Source organism: Squalius cephalus, assembly GCF_949319135.1.
Source record: "Squalius cephalus genome assembly, chromosome: 11".
NCBI lineage: Eukaryota > Metazoa > Chordata > Actinopteri > Cypriniformes > Leuciscidae > Squalius > Squalius cephalus.
The window spans coordinates 13,105,981-13,131,563 of record NC_137132.1 but is presented as its reverse complement, the minus strand read 5'-3'; the positions used below and the strand labels follow the sequence as shown (position 1 = coordinate 13,131,563).

Sequence of the window (25,583 nt, the reverse complement as noted above, 5' to 3'; positions counted from 1 at the left end):
ATGTTATTCCCATCTGCAATAACGTGAACCATAACCTTACCTCAAGTATGTGGGAATAAAATTTGTTAAACATGTAAAAACATGTTTAAAAGTTTTTTCTCTTCTAAAATGTGGACAACAATTGGCTGAATCTGTAGATCTGGATTATACTTTTTAATCGAGATACAGTGGCCCCAAGATGTATTAGGACACTTAAAAGCCACACTTAATGTATCAATCTCACTGCAAAAAATATTAACATATCAAAGTGACATTTATTTTAAAGAAAAAATAGAATCAAAACAAATAATTTGATGTAATTAAAATTAAGACAAAAAGTATTGTGGACACTTTCTGGTTGTCAAATGTAAAATGTTTTCACCTGGTCACTTCCGATCATGAAAAGACCAGGTGTAAACGCACTCCGAAATGGATTAAAATCGGATCACTCAAACTACTTCAGGTGGTCTGAGATGCATTCCAGACGAAACTGTCTTCAGCGAGTCGACACGCAAACGAAACTGAAAGTAAGTCCCAGATGTTCAACACACAATCATCTTCATTAAAAGTAGTGAGACTTAATGATCTTACCAGTGCTGATGCCGCTCTCTCCTATTGCGGTCTTTGATCTTGAAATTAGCTGATGATACATAAAATGCAGCGCATATCTGTTGTTTTCGTTGACGTGAACTCCGTTAAATTTGCATGTAACGCGGGAACTAAAGATGGATTTATATTCGTTTTGCGAAGACACATTTATGTGGCCAAGTGTAAATGGAACCGTTTTAACAAATCAGATAGCCATCCGATCAGTAGAAACGCATGAAGCTAGCAGGTTTAAACAGGCCCTTAGACATTTTAAGTGTCCAAATATTTTTTGGGGTCACTGTATATTTTATCTAATTTTTGTGAACCATTGTTAGTTATTTTATTTTTTAAACATATGGCCTGGTAAGCAATTATGTCATGAGGGGGGACACATTACGGTGAAATAAATGTATGCCTATATTATATAAACTCAAAGCTAAAGTTAAATTTCTGTGCTCAGTGGGATATCTATCTACACACACACTACAGTTCAAAAGTATCTTATATTCACAAAGGCTGCATTTATTTGACCACAAATACAGTAAAAACAGTAATACTGTAATATAATACATTTTAAAAGAACTGTTTTCTATTTTAATATATTTTAAAATGTAATTTATTCCTGTGATGTTAAAGCAGAATTTTCAGCATCATTACTCTAGTCTTCAGTGTCACATGATCCTTCAGAAATCGTTCTAATATGCTGATTTGCTGCTCAAGAAACGTTATTATTATCGATGTTGAAATTATTTGTGCTGCTTAATATTTTTGTGGAAATTGTGACACTTTTTCCAGGATTCTTTGATGAATAATAAATAAAAACAGCATTTATTTGAAATAGAAATAGTTTGTAACTTTGTGTCTTTACTGTCACTTTTGACCAATTTAATGCATTCTTGCTGAATGCAAGTGTTAATTTCTTTCTTTTTTTTTAAATCGTACTGACCCCAAACGTTTGAACAGTAGTGTATACGTTATAGCCTGGCTAAATACAATATTTCCAAAATCATTATAATAATTAAATACAAATCAGAACTCCAACTATAAGACAATCTTACAGTATTCAGTATTTATTGTGATCTTGCTATTTTCAAGGTCATAATCCACTTCTCATTCTTACAGTTGACTTGCAGAGTTAAATATATCTAGAACGTTGCCTTGAACATCTATCACTTTACAGACATAGTAGACCTTTGCATTGCATTAACAGTAGACTGACAAGTGCCAAAACAAAAATAAAATTAAAGGGCTCAGCTGAATATTGTTTCAACTAACAACAACAAACTAGATTTAATTTTACACTAAACAAGAGGAAAACAGGCTTTTGCCAAGTTACATGCATGTTACATAATCCCGTCCCCCTACTAATATGGCTAACCTATCATTCAACATCAAATGCATTCAGATTGCCCCACATTTCACAATTCAAATCCCACAACTCAGGATAGATGAAATTGAACTCACCGTCTGCAAACATAAGAAAGCAGTAAGAAACAAAAAATAAAAAAAAGAACAAAAACAAGCAAGAACAGACAAAGCATTTATGACGGCAAAACATTTCCAATGAGCATTTTAAAGGCTATTCTTAACCAAAAAATTACAACAAGTTTTAATTTGTAACAAGACAGAGATGGCTGAGAATATGAACCTATTTGTTGGAAATATGGAGGGTATTTTACGATAACCATGTCATTTGACGAGACAAAAGTCATACACTATGTTACACTAAACTGTCTAAATGAGAAACACCCATTCAAATCCATTCAGTGGGTGGGAGGGGGTTGCAGAAAAAGTACCACATGGAAATTTCTATATCATCCCTAAAATTATCATTACATTTCAATAATCCATGTCTTAACGTGTCCCACCCACTGTTCAAGCCCCCCTGTGTCTTACCTTTAAGAGCAATGACTTTGCTGGCTGGGTTCATGATGGCACTGTCTGCAGAGATGGGCCTGCGGATGGGAGTGTTGGGATCGCTCATGTCAATGATCACAACCTGGGCCTGTTCGCCCACCTTTTCCCGGATGCAGATGAACTTATCTGACTCCATCGTAAGGGTGCTAAACCCAATATTTGCTGGGTTTATGCCCAGGTTCTGGAGCTGTAAAGTGGACAGACAAGATGTATCAATATTAGACACAGCACTAGTATTGTCTACTATACATGAGATGTGGAAGCCTTTATAAACGAAGGGTGTCTCTCAAAACCTAGTGAACTGCCTACCTAGAAAGCATTTTTTGGTACTAAAATGCATCAAAATGCTGTCTTTATTTTTAATACACAGCCTGGAGGTCTTAAATGTGTCTGCTGCAAGTTTGTTTCAATGTTTATGGGGGGATAAAAAAGGAGATATGGGCACAATCTCACAAGCCCCATCATTTACCCCCACCGAGATGCACCTGATACACTGTAATGACTTGAGTCAAGCCAGTTAAACAACAAATATCCACGAGATTGCATTCAAATGTTTAGTGCATTATTTCCTTTTTTTAAATAATTTGATAAATTCATGACATAACCTATATTCACTTCATTGTATAAAACCTATTTAGTTTTTATCCATTTTTAGTACATTTAAATAATGCATATTATTTTATGTATTGTTATGTTAAACCCCCAAAATGTCAGGTGACGTAACTGTCTGAAAAATTGAACAGACTAAGAAAACTAAAAAAATTAAAAACTAAATAAATAACAGTAGTTTTAAAGCTGTTGAGATCATTGTAAAACTTTTGTCCCGCAATTTGTATATTCAAATGTCAGGGTGGCACAACAGCAAACATGGCTCTTTTATTATGAATTGACGAGATAATAACAGTAAACGTGATGATGCATCATCCAAATGATCCTTGTAGCAGAGTGAAAAGGTTTGCATATCTCTCAAAAACTGGTAAAAACCGCTAATTTCAAGTATGAGTAGGTTGGTACACTTTCCATGTACAGTATATACATACAAATATTTGGTTGTACCACCTGACATAAAAAACAGCCTAAAATTAAACACTTATAAATGTTATTTATCAACTGAGATTTGTTTAAACACATTGTTCATGACTCTCTGTTCATATGCAATACATATTTTAAAATACCTTTTTTTTAAAAGCTTTATTTGTCAATGACCCTTTAAATGTATACATCAATATTGATAAACACCATCTATATACACTATCCGAAAGGTTCGTTTAATTTAAGGGACAGTTTACTATGGAGAGTACCTAATTTATATATCCAAACGAATAGATATTGAACTATCAGAATCGATTCGGGAAATCTGTGCCAATACCATAGACTGTAAAAAATAGGCCAATACCCAGCCATATTTACGTCTAATTTTACGTCATTTTCTCCAAACGTTTTATATATGGGTTTTTAAGGGTGAAAAGATTTTTCATTTTCGGGTTAACTGTCGTCAATAAACAGCCATGCAACAGAAATGTTTTTGAGCGGTAAATGTGGACAATCCGAGTCACGTTGTATTCAACCGACAAAATAAATCACAGCATGTATGCCGCTTTATAAAGCTGGTTTAATCCTTTCACCGATCACTGAATACACCTGCATAGGCTGTGTCTAAAAACCTAGTGACCTGCCTTTCATATTTTGAGTACCATATAAACTCGTTCGATATGAACATTAGAATTTTCGGGGTGTCAATTGCGGTTTCCAACTTTTGATTCGAACAAACAGTATTTTTATAACCACAGGAGCATCTGATACGAAGATGTTGCTTAGCAGCTCGCGAGCTTTTGAGACACAGCCATTGAAATGGATGGGAGGTCATTCATTGAGCTAGCGCTAAAGCTAACTAGCACTGTCACCTCTGTTACAGCAGAGCCGCCGAATATTAAAATGTTAATGTTTAACTGTAGTGAAACCCCACCTGCAGGTGCTCCTGAAAGCGGATAGGAAGGATCTGGGCCATGGTTTGGGCTTTCTGTTCTCAATCCTCCCGGCCGGACTCCTCGCAAAAATTCTCCCTAGCTTTAGCGAGCGACGACCTCCTCTCCGCTGACACCCTCGATTCAAAACAGATCAAATGCAGGACTGATGGTTATATTAAACAGAGAATGCAAGTGTCGTGTTTTCGTCGTGTCAAGCCAATCCGCCAGCTGGTTGATGTTTTTTTTTCTCCCCTCTCTGCACGGATGGGACTCGCTCAGACCCGCAATGGCGGCGGAAACAGCTCAGAATGACAATCCGGAAGCAGCAGCGCGGACGTTGCGGCGGAAGGACATTCGCGATTTCAGTGATTTTGTTACTCAAGCGGGCGATGAATGAGGCACTGATTTGTTGTATGTAAGCGGTTGGACACTTAATATTTTAGATTTGATTTATAAGCGACAGTATGACTAGTCTAGTAAATGTTAAATAATTCGTTTCATTTTTGCCACATCATTCAGTTCTTCATATTTTAGGTACGTCAGTTCCGGCTGCGCTCTAGTAGTAGTGCGTTCGTGAACGAATCGTTGTTTTTAAATGAATCTATTAAGTGAATGAATCCTTCACTGAATCGTTTTCTGAGTATCGCAGGTATTTAATTTTTAAATGCGGGTTGTGACCATTGACTGTAATAAAGCAATACAGCCTTCAAGTTGACCTGAGAAACACATTTCTCCGATTTTGTCGTACGTTATTACAAGTCACGCACTAAAGTCGGAAACATAACATAAAAGTAGTCTAAACAAACCAAAGATTGTGAACAATAAACGCAAATAACTGCACCTGAATTCCAAATGATGAAAAAATATCAATTTCTATCATTTATTTAAACACCATATTACATCTAAATGTTTTTGGTACATAAAGCAAACTGTCAAAGTTGAGTATTCTCTGTACACCATTCGCTACAGACTTGATTTCTTCTGACTGATCTGATTTGATATATTACCTAAAACATATCTTAGATCAGTGTTTCCTCCATGGTCACATCGAAACGCCCCTTTCAATGTCACAAATTGAAACCTAAAATGATTCGGGTCTTTGGGACGAATCAAAAAATTCTCTTTTTTTGTGCTTTAAAATCTTTAGTCTGCATTCTAAAGATGTAATAAAATAACACCCAATATCAAAAAGTATTTTTTTTTTTTTTTTTTAAACATTTATTTACGTAAAAGGTTTAAAATATGTGTTTATTACACATTGTTACTGAAAAGCCATATCAAAATCCACAGGACCAGAGTGCTGTGGCAGGATTATGTTCTGAAATCTGAGATTAAAAAGTCTTTCATATTTGTATTCAGCGGCTTCAGAATCTGTGGTGAAAATTTGATCCTCTCATGTACCCTTTCTTGGTAGCCGATGCTGTTTTCGCTCCAAGTAGCGAGCTCGAGCCTCTGTGATTGAGCTTTCATCATTCCTCTTTTCCAGCTTCTTTGCCGCATCCTCTGTGGCCTCTATTTAAACAAACAAAAAGTCATATAAACAAATACATGACAAGTAAAATGTAGATCAGCCTTTTCAAACGCACCTGCTTGTCTTTTTGCTGCTGCTTTCTTTTCCCATTGGTCCATCTCTTCATCTGTTACTTCTTCCCTTGCGACACTGCTCAGCTCATAGACGTCGATTTCATGCAGCTTCGGCAACAGGTCCTTCACCCACTCGTAACGGATGGGGCAAACTGTTCTCACGTACACCCGTGAGGTGACCAACACGTCATGGAAGATGATCCAGTCCAGCTGCAATTCTTGACCAAAAAGCTGAATGCAAGAAGTTAAAGTGGTTTGGTTAAAATAATCACACACAAATGTAAACAAGCTTAGAAATGACACGATTGCGAGTAAATAATGACTTTTTAAATAAGAGTAAATGAGAATTTTCATTTTTGGATGAACGTTTGGATGGATTTAATTCCTTACACATGATGAAGGGTGAATAACAACGCTGGACCCATGTCCGTCCATGGTGCAGAATGATTTCCCAACAGATCTGAGGAAAACAGAACAGCTTTAATACTGGCTTTAATAAATACATTGTATGTAATAAAATGACCGTGTGGCGCTCACCGCCTGGCTACATTGGTGAAATAACCCAGGCAAAGGCACTGGCGCAGCAGTTCATTCCTACTGCCCTCAAACGTCTCATGTGGAAAGTCTTTCTGCTACATAAACAGTCAAAGAACAAGTCGTAAGAATTCAAATAATGAAAGTAAAAGCAATTACTGTTGGAGAGAAAATCGGATTTACCTGCTTCAGGCGTTGAAGAATCTCGCTCAGCTGTGTCTCAACGCTGAAGGCTGACTTCACTGCTCGCCAATGGATCCAGTGCTCTTTGCACCAGGCGGATGGATGGTCGCTATTAGAAGAACCAAAATAAGAATGAATACCAGCATGTCACATGATTTTCATAAAGAGTTCTGCATTTATTTAGTCATTCGTTCAAACTTCATGGTCTACCTTGCTCTGCACTTCTCAAAGACACAGAGCAGCATGAGGAAATCATTGGAGCTGCCAACAGAAGCTGCTATCTCTTTGTGTCGAATCTCTGCTTCTTTTTGTCCTTCTGGTTTACCTAAAAAAAAAAATAAAAAAAATTATCTAATGTGATAGATTTAATGGGACAGGACATTTAATTTTACTGTAAAATATTATTAGTATTGTGGGAAAAGTATGAATTACCATATAACTTGCGGTGAAAATCTATATATATATATATTTAGCCTACAATACATTATAATATTGTGATGCCTAATTTCACTTGTAGCATTTCATTTGTCTTTCGTTTTTCATTTATTTAAACAAATAGTAGATTTTAATATGGGCCATTTATTGGTTTTCTGGTATAATATGAAAATAATTAGTCCGTATCAGTGCTATGCTTTTTCAGATATTAATGTTAATTTGTTTTCGACACTCGATGACCAATCACAACAGATTGGCCCATCTGACCAATCAGAGCAGAGTAGATATCGGAAAGTTTCAGACACTGTGAGAAAATAGATGATGATGCCATGTATACTATGAGAAAATTTAAGTCTCAGATACATGTAAACCAATTGTAGGAGCCTTTAAAATAGCATTATAAGTGCTCAGTGACCGGATTATGTGACATGGAATAACTACTTATGACTCACAATGAAACAGAAATTGCGACATCTTTTTTCTGTATTGTGACGTACGTCAAAGTGAAATGTATTGGCGAAAAAAAGAAATTTAGGGCGGGAACTTGGTTCTATGCATTGGTTGTTGATTGGATTTTGACATCTGGGCGTTGCATTCAAAAACGGAAATGAGCTTGCAGTCTATAGTAAGAAAGGGGCAGGGTTTAAGAGGACTAAATGACTGGAGAAGTCTTACATACGTCACCAGAGAGAAGTCTGTCGTTTTCACCGGAAGATCGAGATATAACATTTTGATTAAACACTATAGGAGATTAAATCAAAATCTAAAACATGAATTTTAAGTGACAGACATTTTAAGTGACATAACATACAGGAACTGTTACCTGGTCGAATGAAGATGTTCTCTACTGACAGCATGGCGGCCACTGGCAGCATTATGTCCTCACACCCGAGAGCAGCAGCTTTGAGTAGAGCACGAGTAAGATTAGGAGGAAGAGGGAACTCCACCATTAACCGCCCCAGTCTGGTCACGTGACCTCTCCTGTCACAAAAAGCTGATTTTAGCATTGTATTTAATTCGGATTACAGAACTGACACATTGAACAATAAACAGTGTGTGCCTTTATTGACATGTCATGTGAATGTGAATATCAGCCGTACTGGTGTTAGGATGGGCTTCTGGAAAAATGCTGAAGACATATTCTAGAGTCTCAACGGTTTCTTGCAATGTACTTGTATAACAGGTAATAGGTTGTGGGAGAATATCACTTCACCTGTCAATGGCATCATACTGATAAAGCTGCTTCAGAGCGGTCAGGATAAACCGTTCCTCTGGACAGTCAAGGTAAGGAAATCTAAATATACCATAATAATAAAAAAAGAAAAGAAAAGTGTTAATTTCAATTCTAAGAAAACCAATTAAACTATACAAAAATAACAATGCAACCCGGTGTTACCTAATCACATCATGGACACCGAGACATTTCAGTGTGAGAATGACAGATGTAAGACTGGTCCGTTGAATCTCTGGAATGGTGTAGTCTGGCATGCATTTGTCCCAGAAGTCTTTACTGTAAATCCTGAAGCATTTTCCTGCAGATGTTCGTCCAGCCCTGCCCGCTCTCTGCTGAGCCTCGCTTCTGTGTGGAGACATTATCAGAACAGAATAAAAGTGGAACCAAATGGAACTGTTTTTCATTATTTGGACAAACTAGTCAATACCCCACTAAACAGCTTTTTACAAGTAGCATAACCCACACTCACTTAGAAATTAATGAATTAATTTCATTCATTCATTCATAATATCAGCATCAAAAGTTATATTCATAGAAATAAATAATGAAAAAATTATACTACTAATAAAAGATATTATAGATCAGGGATGGGCAACTTCGGTCCTGGAGGGCCACTGTCCTACAGAGTTTAGCTCCAACCCTGAAAAAATCACCTGCCTGTAACTTTCTAGTAATCCTGAGGACCTTGATTAGCTTGTTCAGGTGTGTTTGATTAGGGTTGGAGCTAAACTCTGTAGGACATTGGCCCCCCAGGACTGAAGTTGCCCATCCCTGTTATAGATAATTAAAAATATATATAAATAAAAAATCTAAATTGTAGAATTTTTCCCACGATACACACTTTGAAATTGGTACCACTTCCAAAATATCCAATCCAACCCTTGAGTTGTGGTTTAGTTGTTTCACAAATCCACTGTCAACGATATATCTATAACACAACATAAAAAAAGAAATGTTAATTTGTAAAAAGTGCAATATTTCCTCAAAACACAATCATGCAATTTTTGATTTCTGCTGTTTTATTATTGAGTAACTGATGCTTGTGTGATACTGTGAGAGTTGTTTCTACCTGATTCCATCAATTGTGAGTGAAGTTGCAGCAATATTTGTCGCTACCACACACTTCCTCACACCTTTTGGCGCAGGCTGAAATATTTGCCTTTGCTGATCTGTAAAAAAAACAAACAATTAATTATATATATATATATATATATATATATATATATATATATATATATATATATATATATATATATATATATATATATATATAAATAAGATATATATATATATATATATATATATATATATATATAAATAAGATATATATATACACACACACACACACACACACACATACATACATACATACATACATACATACATATATATATATATATATATATATATATATAACAAAACATGCATTTATAATTTTATGATTATACACAAGATTTCCCTCTATTTTGGCTTTGAGACAAATCTTAAGACAGGCTAACCTGTTGGCATGGATCCATACAAAGGTAGGATGAGAAGGCCTTCAACAGTTTGGTCATGGACATCGTAACGGTAGTCTAAGATCTCAGCCTTCTCAAAAAGCAAGTCACAGGCTTTCTCGATTTCAAACTGTCCTGTTCAAAACACAAGCACAGAGCTACAAACTAAAGACAAATATTGGAAATATCATAAATACAGGTATTCTAACCACTGAAAATCTGCAAACCTACTGTAAAACTCTTAAATAAATACTGTACACTCCCATTAAAAATTTTGTTAAAGTTTTTGAAAGAAGTCTCTTAAGGGCACGATATACATGGCAAAGTTCTTTTTCGTTCTTCGCTTTGAGATAAAAAGAAATTCAAAATATGTGAGCAGTGGTAAACTGTTCGGGAACATCCCAACGCCTCCCACACTGATGTAGGCGACGTTTAGATGAATATGTTAATATGTGCACAGCGCTTTCCTTTCAACAAAATAAATGCACAACAAAAATGACAGCAGTGAAAGAAAACAGAAGTTAAGAAACATCTTATCATAGTGATGTGGATGTTTGCACGATCTCTGCAATTTGGCATTCCAGTAAATTCACTTCACTATATACAATAGAATGTTTAAAAGCAATCAGCTTTATAGTATTAAACTTGAAAAAAACAGCATCAGTATCTTTTTCAATTAGAATGACTTAATTTTCTACTATAAAGCAGCACTCCAGTGCGTTCATGTTTTTACCAGCCAGAGTGAACTTTTCCGGAGAGTTAGCTTAGGCAAGCTGTTTCAAACCCAAAATGAACTTCATGATTATGTTTGAAATAATGTCACACCAGTTCTTTGATTTCAATTCTGGTAAATCTGGGCCTTTATGCTCACCATTTATTTGATCAAAAATACAGTAAAAACAATAGGCTAATATTGTGAAATATTTTTACATTTTTACATTTAACTCTATGTAAATATATTTAAATGTAATTTAAATTTCAATTAATATATATTAAAATATAATTTATTCCTGTGATGCAAAGCTGGATTTTCAGCATCATTACTCCAGTCTTCAGTGTCACATGATCCTTCAGAAATCATTTTAATCTGTTGATTTTCTGCTCAAGAAACATTTCTTATTATTACCCATGTTGAAAACATTTGTGCTGCTTAATATTTTTGTGGAAACCGTGTTATATATTTTTTTCAGGATTCTTTGATGAATAGAAAGTTAGAAAAAACAGCCTTTATTTGAAATAGAAACCCAAAACATTTGAACAATAGTGTACATCTCTGCTGAGCTTACCAGTTAGGAAGACCAAAATATCCCCAGCTGCTTCATTTGTGTGCACATCTAAAGCCACCTTTACCACCTATGGATCACAAACAGAACACATTTACAGTCTGTGAAGATTCTAGTGTCTCAAACATAAAGTTTCCCTACAACCACACTATTTGTAATAAAGTTTGTAATAATGTATATGGTCACAACACACCTCTTTGACATAGAGAGAACTATCTTTGTCTTTTGGACCAATCAGATTACAGAATTTCTCCTTCACAGGATATGTACGCCCAGGAATCGTGAATACGGGACAGTGTCCGTAAAAAGAGCTGAGCTTTTCCGTTTCTAATGTTGCTGACATCACCACCACTTTGAGGGGTGTTTTGCGGCCATGGGACCCTTTTGACAGGGTCTTCTTGAGTAACCCAAGCAAAACATCCTGAAAAACAAACAATTTTATTAAAGATTTAGTGAAATATCTTCTGCATTTTATGAAGCTGCAGCTAGCAATAAAACCAAAGTACCACAGTATTACCTAGGTTTATTTTATATATATATATATATATATATATTGTATTATGGTAAAGCCATAGTATTATTTTAAGTACATTGGAGTACCATGTTATAACAATCTGACACAATCAATGTACCATGGTAGCACTGCAGTGCTTTTTTTGTTAGTGGAATCTATAAAAAAAAAAAAGCACTATACAAAAAAAAAAAAACTTCAGACGATTGTACTAATTTCATATGTAAAAGCACAATTTGCACATAAAGTCCACATACTGTATTCAGACTCCTCTCATGGGCTTCATCCAGGATCACAATGCTATACTGTGTTAAACTGGGGTCTGCAAGAATCTCCCTCAGCATACAGCCATCTGTCATGTATTTAACCACAGTGTCCTGATAGAAAGAAAAATACCAACTCATTTAAAATTGACACTAATTAATTACACATACCTTGTTGGTAGAGGCTATTTTCACAAACCAAGACTATGTACTCTAACAAATACAAATACTATATTATTTCAATTTACTTTGTGTGAAAAACATTTATCACTACTTGCTCTTGGTTTAAAGATATCTGCTATCTTAAAGAGCAGCTACTTTATTTAGCTGCTGCCTAAAAATCATCAAATGTGTCATTATCTTGATTTCTAGCAAAAAATAAAAACAAATAAAATAAATTAACATGTTTGTTCGATAAAAAAAAAAAATTAATTTTGACAGTACCACAATGTGAAAAAGATTATTAAAGAACGTATTTAATCATTTTAAAGAACTGTTGTAATATATTTTTGTACTTCCTTGACATTATGCAGATTTTAATTTAAAAGAATCACAGCATCAGTAATAAAGATATATATCCCAATGTGAAATATAATGATATTCGTGATGTACACTATCACTACCGTTCGAAAGTTTGACTTTTTTAATGCTCTTGAAAGACGATGCCCACCAAAACAGCATTTATTTGATCAAAAATATTTTTTTATATTATTAGGAAATATTAGACAATTAAATGTTTATATTAGAATGTAATTTATTCCTGTGTCACATGATCCTTCAGAAATAAATTCTAAAATGCTGATTTGCTGCTCAAGAAACATTTATGAATGTTGTAAACAGTTGCGCTGCTTAATATTTGTGTGGAAACCGTGATACATTTTTTTTTTAGGATTTTAGGAATAGAAAGTTCAAAAGAAGCACTTATTTGAAACAGCACTTATTTGAAACAGAAATCTTTTGTGACATTATACATATTTCTACAATTATTTTTTAACAATTTAATAAATCCTTGCTGAATAAAAAATGTATCTCTTCCACCAAAAAAAAAAAATCTTACTGGCTCCAAACATTTGAACGGCAGTGTATATTCTTGAGATTTCTGCATTGTGTTAACATGTGTGATATAACACACACAGTGGTGGTAACACTGATAACATGTGTTTGTTATCTCCTACCTGTGTTGAGCAGTCATCAAAGCGGACTTGGTATCCCACCTCCTCACCCAGCCTGACCCCCAATTCATGAGACACCCTCTGGGCTACAGTGATGGCTGCAACCCTCCTGGGCTGAGTCACACCGATCCTGCCCTTCCTGCAAAGACCTGAACAGAAACAGAGGCATCCTGAAGAGGAACGATAGATCCAATACACAGTGAACGAACGAACATGCACGTCCAGTCCATTCCAGTTCATTAGCTAACATACATACATACCTGCTTTGTACAAATACTGAGGGAGTTGAGTTGTTTTTCCACTGCCAGTTTCTCCCGTTACGATCAGGAAGGCATTTTCCTTCACAGCCTGAATGAGTTTGTCTTTTTGCTGATAAATAGGCAGCTTTTTTGATTCATGATGCTCCGTTTCACTGCTCTTCTCTGCTTTTGACATGTCTATCCGTTCACGTGCTATTTATCCAACGAAATATTATTTCAGCTCTTGAAACGATTTTTAAAAGCTCAGAAGAATATTAATAAGCCGTATTAATGGCGCAGAAGACCTTATTTCATCTTGTTTACAAGTTGTTAGTTGAGCGTTTGAACTCATATCTGTTCTTACTCACAGCTAAAGAAAACGCATTAGCGCCCCCTTCAGCACAGGATGATGACTTAAGGCCGCGCGCTCTGTTCACTGACGTTCTTCAATGGTGTGTCCACGACGAATCGACGATGTGTATAAATCTTTATAATTCAGTATCTATGGAGTGCAGCATATTATGTATGTGCAAAATAAATACAATAAAATATCAAATAAAGACAAATAAAATAGATAAGAATACTAAAGCACTTCACAATATGGTACTAGCCTAAAGGAATGCTAGATGTACAGGCCTACATTTTGTTTGCAACACGTTAGATGAAATTTGATTGATGATTTGAAAAGAGAGATATTTTTTATGACTGATTATGTTCAGAAAACGAATGACCTCAGTTAAGATATCCAACAGTGTATAGGCTATCTATTAGCCTAACAGGAAACTGATATTACAACCTGGCTTTTTATGACAAACAATTCTCACCAATATGTTTTCTGAACAACTGATACTAAAATGCACCAACTGCTGTATGTAATATGCAAAACAAGGGAGGTAGCAGGATAATATATTTGAAGCATTAGTTTTTCATAATGTCACTTAACATTGTTTTAATGAAATGAACGATTTCCATTAATCAGTGTCAAGCATCAGCATTTATTGAGATATTGAACTGTTTGCAATGATTGAAATGAACAATTAAACAGACTGAAACGTGGATTCTGTGGAACTGGACTCTGTCATCTGACTTCTAATCAGTGCAGTCTCCATAAATTGGATTTTTAAACTGTAAATCTGCCAGAGAAAATCAAGAAAATGACAATTAAGATATTTTGGCTTAAAAAAGTACACCTTGTTTCATTCAAGTGACATTTTAAACTGAACAATGAACAATTACGTTTTTGTTTTTTCCGTTTTTTGCCAACATTGCCTGGAATGGAGAGCTCTGCCTGGTTGACTGAAATATTTAAAACAGATATTTGGGTTATTTCCATTCTTAGCACATATACAGCTAATGCAGTTTTCCAAACACAAACATTGTCTTACCATAGTATGGTTTTGCATCTGAAGGATGACTTGAAAGTGGATCAGGAACGGCTCTAAAAGCTGAATTGTTTTTATTTATTTTTATTTTAGATTTGTATAATTTTATCTTAGATTTATCAAGTAATAATAAATGAATCGATGAGTCACCTCTCTGAGGATGTTGCCCCTGCTGCATAGCAGGACTTCGATTTGGAGGAGCAGGTACATCATTTTCTTGACATGAAAAAAAATACATTTATATAATTTTACCCAAAATCATAATGAAAAAATAATTCATTTGAAACGAACTTGAAAATGAAGGCAAATGTGAAAATCTTACAGTTTGCACAAGTTTGTCACTATAGTGAACGGTGAACAGAAGAGAAACACATACCATAAACAGTTGTGAAACCCCGTCTCAGACCTTCAGAAATAGGATCAAGACAAACATGTTTAGTATTGTATCTGTATTAGATTTCTGTCCCCAGTCTAGACAAACAAACATCAAACCAAGTGGCAAACAAATGATGCTAGATCTTTTCTCATTTGATATTTCTTATGATGCAATTCATGGATTTTTATTGTTTCAAAACCATGTAAGTAAAGCATTTAAGTGATGTGTCTTACCCCTGTTGTTTCTGTTTCTCTGTTCACTTCTTTCTGTATTCTGTGTTTCCTCAGGGGGGTTATTACCTAAGAGTCAAATGGTTTTCATAAAGGTCAATAAACTCCACAGAATGTCACTCACTGAACGCCTCTGCTCACCTTCACTCTGAACTCCATTACCAGGATTAGATTTGGATGATCTATTTATGTGCTTTGCTGTCCAAAAGAAGAGAATTTTAAACAGAGCTGATACTGTAACATTGGTTTGTGTAAATAAGAATTATGCTTTTTTTAAGGAACCATTGCTCACCACAATATTTTGAAAACAGACTTAATCCAATAAAAAGGAGAATAAACAATCCAGCTCCGGCAGCGAAGTAGAACCAGGGATTTAACTCATCAGGTGTTCCTACATGGACAATTACAGCCTATTAGAGGATTTCAACAAAATTCAAACAGTATGACATTTATGAAACACAAAATAAATGGGATTAACAAATCAAAGCATTGTTGTGGCCAATAATTAACTTGTAAAAATGCAAACACTGTAAAAAAAACTTTGAAATTAATAATTTGATACAATGCGCTTATACACGTTTTTACATGTAACTTTAATTTCTGTAATTGCATAATTACACAGTTGATCCTTCCTTTACCCCTTAACCCAATCTTAAACCTACCCATACCACCAAACCTGTCCCTAACTTTATCCGTATCCCACCTCAATAGTACACTCTCAGAAAAAAAAGGTACAAAAGCTGTCACTGGGACAGTACCCTTCAAAAGGGTTCTAATATGTACCATTTAGGTACTAATATGTACACTTTTGGTACCAATATGTACACTTTTGGTACCAATATGTACCTTTGAGGGACTAATATGCACTCTTTAGTTACAAAGGTGCTCCTTTTGAAAAGGTACCGCCACAGTGACAGCTATTGTACCTTTTTTCTGAGAGTGTATGAACGCAATAAGTACATAACAATAGTATAAATGAAAGATAAAGTGTGACCAAAAACTGTCTGTCATTTTTACCCCCCAAAAAAAGACTGTAAAAAGGACAAAGTAAAAACCTGTTTAACATCAATTTACATTAAAATACTGTCAAATATATGTTTTTGCAAGTAAAAACTAAATTATCAGAATTAAATTATCAGAATTATGGTGCAGTAACAGGACATTCCCAGAGGTGCACCTTTAAAGCCTAGTTCACACTACACAACTTCTGTAAAGCTTCTGCAAGCTTCTCAAGATTCTTTACAGAATACAAGAAGAATACAAATCATTACAGAAGGGATACATCAGGTCAAGAAGTATTCAAAAGTAATCTAAATTATATTATGACAAAAATCGAGCTGAATCTCATATAATTGCTTAAATTATTTCAATAAGTTAAAGTAATGTAAAAACATGAGTTGCCTTGACTTACTAACTATATCATTTTTTCATATGTAAATATTTTTGTCCTTCTTAGTTTTATCAGTGATGTACATTGTGTTTTTCCGTTATTTAATATTTATTGCATTATTTTAGCATCAAGTGGGTTGCCCTGTAGGTGTTTTGTGTTGGCATGTTTTATGAACAAGCCAATGAGCTCTGATTCATCATGGATGCGGATGTTGTACCAATTATGGTAGTCATCAGTTAATGTTAATGTAAAAAAAGATGCGTTTCAAGTAGATTGGTAAATTCACATTATAACACCTAATGAACGACACTGTTTTAAGTTATAGAGGCACCAATATGCCATCCAATACCTGAAATATTGTTTCCACCATATGTTTTAGTGATTTTCTGGCAACATGCTTTTTTTTTTTTACCATAATGTTTGTTTGGTTTTTTACAGAGTTGCATCTTTAAACACATGTGATAACTGTTCAACATTGAGATACTTGTGACAACTTCCCCCAGTCACAATAAGCTCCATTCTTAGATATTTCCAAGGACTGAACTTACTCTCATCTGGAGGCTCTGATTCTATGATTTCCACTCTCCAGCGTTCACTGCTCCGTTCACAAAAGTACGGGCCGATGTCTGAAGGCTTCAGATCGTGGATGAGGATGGAGAAGTTTCCTTCTTTGAACAGAAGGGGAAAAACACTCACTCGTCCTTCTGTTCTATCAAAGTAGAGACTGCCATTACTCATGATCCTTATAAGAGTAGCTCCACTGGATTTGTGGGTCCATTTCACAGTTTCTGTTTCATTGTCAAGGCTTATATTAAAGTGACATGGGAGAAAGACTTCAGACTTCAGAGAGGCGCTGATGGTGACCTCTGTCCATCCTGTGTTCCAGCGGTCCAGAGCTAAAATGTAGGGGCAGTGAAATATAACTGATTCAGTATCATATCACACAGTCACACATTTTCATCTCTTAAGAGTTGATTGCTATCAAAAATTGTTCTAAAGAATGTTTCTAAAGAAATGTCTGGTTCAACACATCAATTTAAAAAAATGTAAAAAAAATAAATAAAGATTTTAATTATTTAAAAACATACATGTAAAAATATCAGAACTGCTAATGAGACATTATATATTTTTCTTTTGTTTATTGATAATATTAATAATTTGCCCATAATATTAGCCTATGCTACATCATATTCGATAGTACTGGTATTCTGAACCTACCATGTGAAGACAAAGCACCAAAAAATATCCAAAGATGTGAAATGTACATGATGCATGTCATTCAAGATGTCAAAGTTTGCAATGCCAAGTCAGAGGTAGAGAAAGTGTAGGCTGATGTCCTTCACATGTTATTTCCTGTAAGTTCACACATGCAGCCTCTTTTCATGTGGTGGTTTAGAGCTGCAAATTCACAGCCAAGTTACTTGACATTTAGGCTGTAACATGGCATATAATATCATTTTACTGTCAGATTAGTGATGTAACTAAGACCAAACAGTGAAAAATGTGTTTTGTAATAGATTTGACAACATTAAAGGCTGAGGGTAGATAGATTTTCTTTTTTGCAGTTGTGTTTTGAGGCTGCAAACACCAGGCTACTTGTCTGGTTTCCATTTCTACTACCACATCCTGTAGCAAAGTCAAAGTTAGATCAACTTCTTAGTTAGGTGGATGCCCTGTTGCAAAACTAATTGCACTAATTGAGTATGGTATACGCCAGAGATGATTCTTGTTCAACTCATTCACAAATCATTTAATCACTGACATCACTGATGTCATAGGCTATAGTTTATACTTACGACAGAAATGACATCTTGTTGGATAACCGCTATGCAATCTCAGCCTTAATTTGCATAAAGGTATTGCAAATTATTTCATTTAGACCTATCATACATCCTCATAAACACAAAAAAGAATTCCTTGATTTTAAACAATCACATTTGCTTTCGTATTAAAGTTAACAAAGTAAACATAGTTATTTGACTAAAATGAGGATTGTGCCCCAGCCACAACAGCAAGTGTTTGTATGTATGTGTATACCTTGCCTATTGCATAAGCTATTTTAAGATCCGCTTGCAACAACCGCGACATGAGCATGTGAAATTGTTTCCTCTAAATGACCTTAAAAATAACACTGGAGGTCTAAATCAAAATTTTCTTTCTTTCCTTGTTACCTTTCTTTATAGTATGCTTCACTATACAAGTTCGTCTAAATAAATCATGTTTTATAACAATCTATTTTAACATTTAATCCTTAAAATATAGGCTATTATTTTTTGCTATATCCATACCATTAGGTAGTACCTATTGAAATAAAATGAACTACTTTAATAACTGATAATCTTTACAACAGAACTGAATCGTCACTGAGCTGACTTCAGCTGAACAATGACACTATTTTCTTTTAGAGCTGCTGTACAGCTGAAATAAACTCTGTTTGAACATTGATCAATGTTTGCATCACTGAATCATTTTCCTGTTATCACTGTAAAGCTGCTTTGAAACAATCTGTATTGTATAAAGCGCTATATAAATAAAGGTGACTTGACTTGTAGGCTACTCTTTTAAAGATACCAGTACATATTCATTAGATACTGCTTATAAGATACTAGTAATTAATTGAATAGTGACTAGTATTTAATTATACATTACTAGTTAAGAAAAAATAGAACTCAGCAACTTATTTTTTAGGTATAAAAAACTGGCCCACACCCTGGCTTTTTAATGCACAACACAAGATAGGGTACACATCATAATCAAAATGAATGTTGTAAATGTACACCCAGTTGCTATGGAGATAGTAATGACAACAAGGTGATAACAAGATAAAATATGTATAAGAAAAATTTATTTCTACACAATACTGTTAATAAAGTGATACTATTGAATCTAATACTTGCATTATAGAATTGATAAAAATTATAATAAACATGGTTAACCAAAAATTACTATAATAATAATAAGAATAATTGAAAGAAGTGAATAATGTGGAGACTGGTCATGTCAGTTATGATTGGTTTTTGCAAACAGGTGTAAATTTTCTAGTAGTATGCAGAATTCTGTGTTAATGTTATCCTTCACGACATAATGCCTTATATATAAAACATATATTTCTACCTCATGTAGTGACTGTTTAAGATAGGCCTAGCATACATGATTTCCTTTTAAAACTTAAAGCTAAAAGTTTTGGCTATAGCGTCACCTACTGGACAGAATAGTCAAGCAATATCCATGTGACACCTCAGCCTGTTTTTCTCTCAGCATGTTTTCTTTTTAGCAATAGCCTATACTCTAAATTCCTTATTTTTGTACCTAATGAAGTAATGCAGTGAATGTCGACTTGCAGCCATGCCAGCCAAAGGACATGCTTCTCTGTCAGTACCAGTACGCGTCCTCACAGAAGACTTCAGTTCAGGTAAAGTGGGATGAAACGAGATTTTGACCTAAAATATGAACATAAACCGTTAGCCTACTTTAATATATGTGATATAAAATTTATGGATATGGATAAAGCTGCGTTTACGTAATCTTATTACCAAATGAGAAATAAGGCGAAGCACTGCTACTTGGGCGGAGTGATTTGCTCGCAGCACTTGAGAAGCCCCGTGGTGAGGAGCAGAGAGTTCGCTCAGAGTTGGAGTAAATCACTCCGCAGAAGTAGCAATGCTTCGCCTTCTGAGAATATAGTTCCCAGTATGTATACGGTTAGAAGATGGCTGTGTCTCATGTGACCTTCTTATTTGTACACGCTGTGACTATACAAATCACAACAGGTAAATAGGAAAATATTGGCGTTATTTTGTCACTTATTGGGAGCAAGTATGCTAGCTGGAGCCGTTTACCTCCAGTCTTTGTGCTAAGCTAGCGGTGGGTGCGTCGGACAGAGTTACGCACGCACGGAGATGAAAAGCGTATGTATGGACTTATCTAACTCTGGGGGATACTGTGCATAAGCTAAAGTCCCAAAAAGTAGGCGTGTTCCTTTAAATAAATGTAGCCTACTGTCGTGCTTCGCTACAGTGAATAGGAAAGGGAAATATGACAAAAACTTTAATTCAATGATCCCCAACAAGAATACTCAGAAGAACTAGCAAAAGCTTAAAACTCAGATGACACAGATCAATGAACAGAGGAAACAATAAGGGTTTAAATACACAAGGAATAATGAGGGGAAAATGACCAACAGGTGAAAGTAATTAGTAACTAAGGGAACTAACTAGGGATTAATCAAGACTAAACTGAACTGCAAACACAAAAGACAAACATGTGGAAACAAAAAGGCAACAAAACTAAACCTAACACCTCACCTACACATTTTTCACAGCTTCCCCCGAGTCTCAAGTTTAAAATAATCTTTATAAAAATTGTAGACAAAGATTACTAAAATATAGAAAAGTTGACACATTTAATATACAGTAACCTAAATATCGTACATCCGAACAGTGTTCTTGTTTGTTTGCATTTAAATGATTTGTACATTGCACTTACACAAAGGAAAAGTTCATTTGCACATCAATTTACATATGTGGCTTACAAATTTATTACATTTTTTATCAACCTTTTTTAAAAGTAGAATCAATAAATCGAAAAATATTTCAAAACAGATGACATGTTTGATCATTTATAATAGGGAATCCAGTTTTTATTTCCCACTGTTATCAGCATTTCTTCATTTGCAGTTTTATGCCTGGTTGACTTAATCTTGCAGGTTATTCTCGTCCTTATGATAGAAACAGTTTTCCAAACATACATTATATATTACCATATACTGTAGTTATGGTAGAGTCCTTTGGATCTGGAGTTCTGAATGCTGATAAATAAATAAATAAATAATTTTTTAGCTTGCTTAATTAGAATATTTGAGCTCAATAGTGTGGTGCAGGTATGATGTCACTTTGTAGGCCAACCAGAAGTTAGCATCACACTCGTTCCCTTGACAAAAACCCAATAGGATTTTCCCATAGGCTTTTGGATTATCGCTAAAAACAAGCTCTGTGATCAACAAAAGTTTATGATACTTGCACGTTTTGTCCATCAAGATAATTATCACAGATGTACACAACTTTTATGAATTTTGAAGCCTAAATGCAGCTGCCAGAAGTAAAAAGCTAAAGGTAGGCTGTTAACGAACTACACCACGGTCCCACTAATTCAACGTCACCATCACTAAGCTTCCGACAACTCTTTCAGTTTTTATCTAAAAACATTTTCCCTGAGCGTTTGAGTTTGTAAGAGCACAATTATAACCATAACGACACTGTAAAAGCCGGACTGAGCTTAACTTTTCCGCGTGGTGACGTTTAATCTCCTTGACAGCCTCTGTAGTCCCAATTAGCCACTTTTTAGCTACCGCCTTTTTCAAGACGCGTACCAGCTTAAAAAAAATCCCTAGTTGGGTAATACTGATGTATTTTATGTCACAGAATAAAACGTGAAAGTGTCTTGAGCTTGTGTTCACCACAGACCTTATTTCAGCCATTTAACCAAAACCCCATTAGAAAAACCCATTGACTTCGGGAAGATGGAACCGGAAGTGCTAAAATGCTAACTCGCTTCCGCGTTTTGGCCTACAAAGTGATGTCATACCTGCACCACTCTAAGCCCATCAATACTCTTTTTGACTGATACAATACTGATTTTGACTTGAAGAATCATGTTCTTGAAAAACAAAAGAGTATGACATCATAATATATACAACATTTATATATGCTATCAACAGGAGTTTCACATTGCATTATCAGCTTTTTTTCAAACCACATTAGCAGCAATTGGAAACATACTTTGGAACTGTAATTAAATGTAAATTAAATTAAAAAAAATTGTAATCTTTTTTCATATTTTTTTATAAATATACAGTATCAACTGGCATAAGTGCCATTAATAAATCTATCAACCTGTTCTTCAGAAAAACAAACAAACCAAGATCTTAAAATCTCATTCAAATAATTTTTACTGAACTTACCTTCATCGTGTTCTTCATTATTAGAGCAAGATTTGGATGATCTCACACATTTCATACAACGGTTATTTAAGCCTGAATATTGTTTTACAAACAAATAAATTTGAGTCAGTTTATCAATTCTCTAAGTAAATACTGGTTCATTGAATTTTTACTTTGGATAACGAATGAAAAGTATAATGCTCACCAGTGAGATTGAATACAATAAAAAGAAGAGTGAAAAGTCCAGCTCCAGCAAAAAAGAATAACCAGGAGTTATGATAAGAGTTCAACTCCACAGTTTCTGTGCCACAAATAGAAATGTTATGTTATATAAATGTAAAATGATCGACGTCATAATAGTTATAATATTTATCTTTAATAAATTGATATCCTCACACCATTTTGTGATTCCTCCTCTAAATGAATTTGAAAGACTTTCCCATGCAAGGACTGAACTTACTCTCAACTGGAGGCTCTGATTCTATGATTTCCACTCTCCAGCGTTCACTGCTCCGTTCACAAAAGTACGGGCCGATGTCTGAAGGCTTCAGATCGTGGATGAGGATGGAGAAGTTTCCTTCTTTAAACAGAAGGGGAAAAACACTCACTCGTCCTTCTGTTCTATCAAAGTAGAGACTGTCATTACTCATGATCCTTAGAAGAGTAGCTCCACTGGATTTGTGGGTCCATTTCACAGTGTCTGTTTCACTGTCAAGGCTTATATTAAAGTGACATGGGAGAAAGACTTCAGATTTCAGAGAGGAACTGATGGTGACCTCTGTCCATCCTGTGTTCCAGCGGTCCAGACCTGAACAGTGGAAGAGCATCAAACTGTGACTGATCCAACTTTTCATCTCTCACAGGTAAATCTATAGATATGGAGATTGAAGAAATAGCTTTATATAACTTACCATTTGAAGACACCAGAGCAGTAAAAAATATCCAAAGCTGTAAAATGTATGCCATATTTGTCAAGCAAGATGTCTTTGAAAGTCACCAAGCACTAATGGAAACCTCCTTCAAAGAACCTGTTAAGTCTATTAGTCACTTGATATTTCCGTTATAACCACACACGCACACACACACACACAATGCTTTTCACGCCATATGTGACAATCTAGGTGTGATTTCTCTGCCCAGCTCTCTATAACTGCAAAAGAAGTATGTTTATTTGTTATTATTGGTATAACCATTTTTCTGGTTGTAAAACAAGTGAGTACAGCACAAAATTATTGATTACTATGGAGCCCCGCACATGACATCCAAGAAAAATAAGTAAATCGTTCGCACGATTGACTAATTTGTTCCCTCGATTTATAAAGCGTGCACACGATTTAGCAAATTGAGGGAACCCAGATAGCATCCGAAATACTATCCATTTAAATACTGCATGTTCTCAGTAAACAGAAAAACATGTGCAGAAATGTACAGACATAAATTTGCCATATGGAAATACAGGGTGATAATTGCTTAGCAATTAATGTAATTATAGACAAAGGCAGTGTAAGTGAAATAGAAAATGACAGTAGTAACGGAGCCCTGCACATGACATGCAGGAAAAAAAAAATAGTAGGCTAAATCGTGTGCATGATTGACTAATTCGTTCCCTCGATTATTCAATTGTGCGCACGATTTACTAATTCGTTCCCAGATAGCAAATGACATCTGGCCCAGTTGTGGCCCACATCTCCCATATTCTTCTGGCCCACATACTGCATGGAATGACTATGATGACTCAACCTGAGTGTGGCTGGCAATAGCATACAAATCCGGCCTCATCTGGGCCAACTATGGCACATATGGCTCAGTTCTGGCTAAGGTCATATGGGCCGTATCTGGCCCACACACATCAAGCCGGTTTTAGTGTGAGTGTGGCTTGCTGTGTGTGGCCCAGATGTGGCCCATGTGACCTTTGCCGCTACCAGAACTGAGCCATATATGCCATTGTTGGCCCAGATGAGGCCGAGTTTGTGTGCACGATTTATAAATCGAGGGAACGAATTAGTAAATCGTGCACACGATTTAGCCTACAAATTTTTTTCCTGCATGTCATGTGCGGGGCTCCGTATATTACTACTGTCATTTTCCATTTCACCTACACTGCTCCTTAGAGCTGCCTTTGTCTATAATTACATTAATTGCTAGTTCACCACAAAAAATTGTATCATCATTTACTCATCATCATATGCTTCCAAACATGTATGACTTTGTGTCTTCCGAGAACACAAAGAAGATATTTTGAGAAATCTCTTTGTGTTTTTGTCCTTACAATGAAAGTTAATGGTAGAAATGTGTCCTGATATAGACAGAAGTTTCATTTTTAGGTGAACTATCTTTTTAGTTTCTCCTCATATTATTGTAAATAAAATAAAAATGATTAAATTATCAAGACAAATTTCTCTTATCCAATTGTGGTTGGGATGGTCACAATAGTCTTAAACACCCCTCCACCACCCCTGTTTAAACTATAAGTTGCCTTTATAAGTGCATTGTTTTATTTTTTCAAGACCACACAAAGCATGTGACAGCCCTGAAAATGGCTAACCACAGAGTTCCCTCTAAGTAAACTTGAGATTAACTTCCTTTTCTTGGGGTCCCAGAAACTCATAAACTGTGCATGCACAAAATAATGAGTAATTTTAAAATGTATCTATTGCAGAAACAACAGCTTATCACTGGGGCAGTGCCCTTAAAGAGACAACTTTGTACCTTATCTACACCTAAAAGGGGCATATTCATACTTTAGAGTAGCAATATGTACCTTTAGGGTGTGTTCACACTTGGCAGGTTTGGTTTGATTAAAACATGCGGTTCATTTAATTAAATGTGAACGCTGCCATCCGAACCCTGGTGCGCACCAAACAAGCGGACCAAGACCCATG

The 25,583-nt window shown here is 35.3% G+C and overlaps 4 protein-coding genes across 6 annotated transcripts in view; all 4 read right to left on the bottom strand.

Annotated features, from left to right (window-relative positions):
* Positions 1 to 5,631, bottom strand: part of cltcb (clathrin, heavy chain b (Hc)) — a 30,161-nt gene extending 24,530 nt beyond the window's left edge. For both annotated transcript variants that reach the window (XM_079886091.1, XM_079886092.1), the window contains exons 1-2: positions 4,451 to 5,631; positions 2,464 to 2,671 (exon numbers count right to left, since the gene is read on the bottom strand). In XM_079886091.1, coding sequence (XP_079742217.1) covers positions 2,464 to 2,671; positions 4,451 to 4,492 — 250 coding nt within the window. In that variant the 5' untranslated portion in view covers positions 4,493 to 5,631. The remainder of the gene's footprint in view (positions 1 to 2,463; positions 2,672 to 4,450) is intronic.
* Positions 5,300 to 13,777, bottom strand: dhx40 (DEAH (Asp-Glu-Ala-His) box polypeptide 40). The gene is made up of 17 exons (XM_079886099.1): positions 13,407 to 13,777; positions 13,150 to 13,295; positions 11,969 to 12,088; positions 11,394 to 11,621; positions 11,204 to 11,270; positions 9,921 to 10,052; positions 9,491 to 9,590; positions 9,263 to 9,349; positions 8,584 to 8,766; positions 8,401 to 8,481; positions 8,011 to 8,168; positions 6,963 to 7,077; positions 6,753 to 6,861; positions 6,573 to 6,667; positions 6,426 to 6,495; positions 6,038 to 6,266; positions 5,300 to 5,963 (listed from the first exon to the last, which is right to left on the bottom strand). The coding sequence occupies exons 1-17, from the start codon at positions 13,579 to 13,581 to the stop codon at positions 5,845 to 5,847; spliced, it is 2,214 nt and encodes a 737-aa protein (XP_079742225.1). The 5' UTR covers positions 13,582 to 13,777; the 3' UTR covers positions 5,300 to 5,844.
* A 584-nt stretch (positions 13,778 to 14,361) lies between these two features.
* Positions 14,362 to 18,118, bottom strand: LOC307167668 (uncharacterized protein). 2 transcript variants are annotated; one of them, XM_079886924.1, is made up of 10 exons: positions 17,982 to 18,118; positions 17,312 to 17,659; positions 15,666 to 15,764; positions 15,515 to 15,571; positions 15,377 to 15,442; positions 15,144 to 15,173; positions 14,918 to 14,983; positions 14,771 to 14,830; positions 14,622 to 14,681; positions 14,362 to 14,518 (listed from the first exon to the last, which is right to left on the bottom strand). In XM_079886924.1, the coding sequence occupies exons 1-10, from the start codon at positions 18,040 to 18,042 to the stop codon at positions 14,475 to 14,477; spliced, it is 891 nt and encodes a 296-aa protein (XP_079743050.1). In that variant the 5' UTR covers positions 18,043 to 18,118; the 3' UTR covers positions 14,362 to 14,474. The 2 variants fall into 2 exon arrangements, with proteins under 2 accessions (XP_079743050.1, XP_079743049.1); XM_079886923.1 differs by having other exon boundaries at positions 14,444 to 14,681.
* A 2,682-nt stretch (positions 18,119 to 20,800) lies between these two features.
* On the bottom strand, positions 20,801 to 23,706 carry LOC307167383 (uncharacterized protein). The gene is made up of 5 exons (XM_079886436.1): positions 23,613 to 23,706; positions 23,162 to 23,509; positions 22,907 to 23,002; positions 22,723 to 22,794; positions 20,801 to 21,570 (listed from the first exon to the last, which is right to left on the bottom strand). The coding sequence occupies exons 1-5, from the start codon at positions 23,665 to 23,667 to the stop codon at positions 21,512 to 21,514; spliced, it is 630 nt and encodes a 209-aa protein (XP_079742562.1). The 5' UTR covers positions 23,668 to 23,706; the 3' UTR covers positions 20,801 to 21,511.
* Positions 23,707 to 25,583: the final 1,877 nt, after the last annotated feature.

Excerpts from the sequence above, each read along its gene's own strand:
- LOC307167668 (XM_079886923.1), bottom strand. The coding sequence starts at position 18,042 with ATGACATGCATCATGTACATTTCACATCTTTGGATATTTTTTGGTGCT. Across the intron at positions 15,443-15,514 it reads TAATGGAGTTCAGAGTGAAG|GTAATAACCCCCCTGAGGAA; the intron begins GTGAGCAGAGGC and ends TTTGACTCTTAG. Across the intron at positions 14,984-15,143 it reads GGGTTTCACAACTGTTTATG|AAAATGATGTACCTGCTCCT; the intron begins GTATGTGTTTCT and ends TTTCATGTCAAG.
- LOC307167383 (XM_079886436.1), bottom strand. The coding sequence starts at position 23,667 with ATGGCATACATTTTACAGCTTTGGATATTTTTTACTGCTCTGGTGTCT. Across the intron at positions 23,003-23,161 it reads ATCAGAGCCTCCAGTTGAGA|AAACTGTGGAGTTGAACTCT; the intron begins GTAAGTTCAGTC and ends TTTGTGGCACAG. Across the intron at positions 22,795-22,906 it reads TATTGTATTCAATCTCACTG|GCTTAAATAACCGTTGTATG; the intron begins GTGAGCATTATA and ends AACAATATTCAG.
- dhx40 (XM_079886099.1), bottom strand. The coding sequence starts at position 13,581 with ATGTCAAAAGCAGAGAAGAGCAGTGAAACGGAGCATCATGAATCAAAA. Across the intron at positions 8,767-9,262 it reads GAAGTGGTACCAATTTCAAA|AAGCGAGGCTCAGCAGAGAG; the intron begins GTGTGTATCGTG and ends GTCTCCACACAG. Across the intron at positions 6,862-6,962 it reads TTTGAGAAGTGCAGAGCAAG|CGACCATCCATCCGCCTGGT; the intron begins GTAGACCATGAA and ends TTCTTCTAATAG.